Source organism: Ananas comosus, linkage group 22 (assembly GCF_001540865.1).
Source record: "Ananas comosus cultivar F153 linkage group 22, ASM154086v1, whole genome shotgun sequence".
NCBI classification, from domain to species: Eukaryota; Viridiplantae; Streptophyta; class Magnoliopsida; order Poales; family Bromeliaceae; genus Ananas; species Ananas comosus.
In genome coordinates, this window is record NC_033642.1 from 3,046,467 (window position 1) to 3,051,333 (window position 4,867).

General features: G+C 38.3%; 1 protein-coding gene across 1 annotated transcript; it reads right to left on the bottom strand.

The window, feature by feature from the left end:
• Positions 581 to 3,175, bottom strand: LOC109727388 (putative SWI/SNF-related matrix-associated actin-dependent regulator of chromatin subfamily A member 3-like 2). The gene is made up of 8 exons (XM_020257504.1): positions 3,075 to 3,175; positions 2,858 to 3,007; positions 2,606 to 2,757; positions 2,410 to 2,494; positions 2,046 to 2,312; positions 1,776 to 1,922; positions 1,523 to 1,678; positions 581 to 669 (listed from the first exon to the last, which is right to left on the bottom strand). Exons 1-8 carry the CDS (start codon positions 3,084 to 3,086, stop codon positions 598 to 600), a joined length of 1,041 nt encoding a protein of 346 aa, XP_020113093.1. The 5' UTR covers positions 3,087 to 3,175; the 3' UTR covers positions 581 to 597.

The following is a 4,867-nucleotide window of genomic DNA, read 5'->3' on the forward strand; positions in this document are numbered from 1 at the left end:
AATCACGGTGACTTGTGAAGGACCCAAGGTAGAGCTCATCTTGTCTAATTTTTAAGCAAAATAGCAGCCAACATTTGCCGAAGGAAACAGGAAGAGCCCAAAATGCACAGTTGAACCACATCAAGAGCCTAGACATGTCACATGACTTAGCATTGCAGTACAAAAATTTTTTTATTTCTCTATATTTTAAGCTTAATTGAGGCTAATAGTTGGCAAATCTTCTGGTCATATAAACTAGTAAAGCCAACTGAACATGGTCGTACTTTAGTCAAATTTTAAGCCAAACATGAGCTGAACCTTGCGCATTCAACAGTATATAGCATCATATTTTATTTGCTTTACTCATCCTTGCAGCTATTTTTTGCTCAAACTCGAAAGCTATTGAGAATTTAAACAAAAAATATAAAAGTACGCAACAAAAGATGTAACTTCCCACAAAATCACCAATAAAAAACCATAGTCAAGATGATGTGCAACACGAAACATAACGGAGATTTCCAAGATGGACATGCAGAAAAACAGAATTACTTGAACTCTTCACACTGAAATTCATGTAGCTTAAAATCCAATAAGATTAACTGTTAAAAACTGCCATACTTACAGCGCCCAGTATCTCCAGGGTTCAATCCTCAAAAATCGAAGAAGACTGTATATATCCTCCAAGTTGTTCTGCCAAAGAAAGTGAGAATAAAAATGCTAAGCAGCAGTAAAAGATCAACCAATAAAAGAAATTGCAGATGGAGCTAGATCCTGAATTAAATTAATCTAAGGTCATCTACTAGAAGCACGTTTATAGCCCAGAAAGATATCAAACCAATCTGATTGAAAGACAGGCAGAGGTATTCCCAACACTAATTCAATGTCACGAAATTGCTATCAAAGTAGGAAGAACCAAAGAACAAATAAGCTTCTACTTCGTAAGTCAATCTTTATAATGAAAACCCAATACTTCTCTTTTCACATATGAGTCGGGTAGAGGTCTGCCAACCTCGCTCCCCATTTAGAATGGATTGATTTCTCAAAATAACAGTTTGGATGGAATAAGCTTCAATATTAATATGGTACCATTGAGATATATAGACTACAGCATAAGAATTGAACTACTTTTCTTAGAAAGTTTCTGACAGATAAATGAAAGCATGACAAAGCAGAATTATGTCTCTAACAACTTCTAAGAGAATGACAATCAGTAGGCACCATTCTGTCCGCGAAAACCTTTTAAATATAATACGATAGATGTCTGCACTTAATTTTCATATACATAAGCACTTGCAGACAAAATGCGAAAAGAGAAGTTTAAATACGTCATTGTAAAGCAGGTCAAAAGACATAAGCCAAAGACAGCAGAATTGGCTAAAAGATTAGATTCTCATAAGAGTGTCATCTTACAAAACAAAATTTTGGGAACAACAAATTTGTTTTTATCTTTCATCAAGTGAGAACCGTGTTACACCATGTTCGAAGCAGATGAAAATAACCATCAAAAACAGAGTCAAGTTTCAAAGCTCGATGTAATTTTTACCTGAATAGGTGTGCCAGAAAGGCACCATCGCCGATCAGCAGAGAGAGCAGCAGCAGCGACAGAAATCTGGCTTTTTGCCGATTTAATAGTATGCGCTTCATCAAGAACAACTCTGAACCAGTGAACTGAGTAAAGTCCACCATTATCTGCAGCATTCTGCAAGAAAGGGTGGCAAGTACATGCAAAGTTGAGAGTTTCCATGCATGATACAAAAGTCTCACAATGTAAAGACACATAATAATTCGAGTATTACCTCAGCTGAAAATTCTGATGCTAAAACACCATAGGTTGTCAAAACAACATCACTTTGTGCCAGCAGTTTTGCATCTTTTGGCCTGCTTTGCCCATAATGAATGTAAATACCTAGAGAACCTGGTAAAACATGTGTTTCAATCTCATCCTGTAATCCAAAAAAACAAAGTTGCATAGAAGGTGAGGATTACATGAATAGTGTAAAGACAAGTATATACAGTTAACATCACCAATAACACAGTAAGGCCATATATATAACCATCAGAGTTACCTTCCACTGACTTAAGAGAGTCATGGGACAGACGATTAAATTGCCCCCACCTGTAAGTGCAGTCTTGGGTTTCAGTAGCTTACTAAAACGAGATATACTTGTTGATTTCTTGAAAGCATTGCCGAATTGATCGGATGCGTTGATTTTGCTAGCTTCGTCAGCAACCTGACTTGCAGAGGAAGTAGACAAACACCCTTTGCCAGTTTCAGCAAGCAAAAGAGCTATAGTCATGATGGTCTTGCCGAGTCCCATCACATCTGCCAGAATCTTAGAATTGCATTGACTTTTGTCAACATCAAAAATGGCTTAAAATTGTTTAGCAATATGCGGACGGACTTTGCTTAAAATAAAGATAGATTAGTACCCCGCCTCTTGCAATCTGAAGAGTATTTGGAAATTCAGTAGTGGCATCCCCTGAAAATGGATTTAGATAAACAACAAGCCCTCTCCTTGAAACAGACAAAAAAGAACAGTCAACAAACTCTTAATACTGTTAAAATCAAAAGAAACAACATTTCTACGTAATGAGATTGAAGCCTAATCTTTTATTGTCATCATACTTATCCACAAGGCGATATGCATCCCAACAGGGGTGAAGAGTCATGCTTGCATCCTCTTTACACCTTCCTTTCTCAAGCTGCATCATCCAATGAAGAGCCTGTTTTTGATAAGGGCGTAGATCACATCGAAGAGTGTCAGGTGGATCCATCTCCTACAACACGAAACCGGAGAGTCGCACACTGTTTTACTTTGAATAAAATGAAGGCAATAATTCTTACAAATGTGCATTAAAGAAAATTTGTATGAGTTACCTCCAATTCGGGACTATCTGTGATTCCTATAATACTATCTAATTCAAATTCTGATATAATCTCCTGATCATTTTGAACTTTACTTCCAGTAGGAGATAGCTTTCTACATTTCTCAGAAGGTAACTTTGTTGTCGGCAATCTGGAGCTACCCTGTTCAAACACTATCTTCAGAAACAATCCAGCATTAGAAGAAAATGAGAAATTATTTAGCATTTACCTTAGATATCATGGGTCGTTTCCTAGTCTCAATGTCCTCTGGAGTAAGCTCAGCCTGAATGGTAAATTAAAGAGAAAAATGCGATCAACAATGAGGACATCACGAGGGGAAAACAAATCAGCTTCTCATACAAAATTGTTCCATTTAACAATATTTTCTCAGTGATAAAACAACCTTCAAGATTTAAAGAGTTTATTTTATTATTAAACAAGCATCTTCGATTCTACAAATATCTTTTTTCACGAACCTGCAAAGCAAAAGGATGACTTCAAAACACAAATTAAAGCAAATTAAGCACGTAAATGTAGTGTACTGAATTCCAGTATACTTTCCCGAACTTTGGCTAAATTGGGCAAAGTACAAAGAAAATGGGGTACGAGACTATTGGAGGAAGTTTAGAAGCAAAAGTTGTGGGTTGAGTTGAATTTCATTGAATGAGAGGGGTTAAGTTGCAATTGTGTTGGGGCTTACGGATAAAGCCTACCTCACCTACTTTCTCTTTTGTCTTCTACCCATACAAAAGAAAAAAAAAAAAACCCTACTTTCTCTCTAAGCCCTTTTCCCTTACTCTCTAACACCTCTCTCTCCTTTTCTCTTGTAACCCCTCTATCAAAAAGGAAAAATTGGAGATTTTGGAAGCTTCAAGTTGGAGAAGCTTGGAAGAGCTCTCTAATGGTGAATCAAGCTTGGAGAACAAGGTGGCCAAGGTGAGATTTCATGATTTGAGTTAGGGTTTGAATTAAATCCTTTAAAATTGATGTATTGGAGATCTTTAGGTGATTCTAAACTAGTTTAATCTAAGGATTCATCATGATTTGGGGTTTTCTTATAGAACTTGAAACCCTAGGGTTGGATTTTGGGGTTTCGTCCATATGAGGTTTGGAACTAAATTAACCTTACAAATCTCTAATTGAAGGGTAAATCGACATGGGGGACAAGTTTGATTTGGATTACAATGGGATTACAGCGTCCGAATGGGAGAGATTGCTGAATTACGTTTGTTAGGCCTAGGTCGAGCCGAATCGGCGTCGGAAATAGAATTGCTTGGAAACCCTAGCAATTAGTAATTAAACGAGGTGGGTGGTGCATGCTCTCCGAAATGATTGGATTTCTCCTTATGTCTATGTTGCCATTTTGTTCATATGTGTACATATGTGAAAATTCTATGCATATAGGGTTATTGTAATAACCCGAACTTCTCCAATTATGAAAATCTGGTGGGAACTAGCTTAAAAAGCTATTAAATAAGTTCCAGCAAAGCTTGGAGAGCATTGAGTGTTTTCGGAGCAAACTAGACTCGAAAGCGGGCTCCAAAAGCCGAAATCTACCTAAGTTGCAGAATTTGTATTGGGTATCGGTACTGGAAAACTGGGTACCGGTACGTAGTGTAAAACTAAGAATATGAGCTCTCGGGTTTTGAAGTACTGGAATGGGGTACCAGTACTGGACTGGCCGAGTACCGGTACGCGAGCCCGAGTACCGGTACGCAGCCTCCCAGAATGCTATTTTTGAGGGGTAAAAGTGTAATTTGAGTATGGGGCTTATATAAGGGGGCCCCATCCTCTTCCCCTAGCAGAAACGCGCACACACACACACGTATAGAGAGAGAGAGAGTTGGAGCTCATCTCTCTCCCTCTCTTCTTCATCCTCTCCAAATTGGAGATCTTGGTGGAGATCGAGCTCGGGAACGCATAGGGAGCGGTGGTTCAAGCTCTCGGGCGCTTGGTGGCTCGATGTGCTTCCGACTCNAATTGGTAGCTAAACGAGGTAGGTCATTTAATTCGGATTCGGCA

Bases quoted from the DNA above. Each gene is read 5' to 3' on its own strand.
- LOC109727388 (XM_020257504.1), bottom strand. The intron at 2,758-2,857 runs GTAACTCATACA...TTCGTGTTGTAG, and splicing joins CAGATAGTCCCGAATTGGAG to GAGATGGATCCACCTGACAC. The intron at 1,923-2,045 runs GTAACTCTGATG...TTTGGATTACAG, and splicing joins CTCTCTTAAGTCAGTGGAAG to GATGAGATTGAAACACATGT.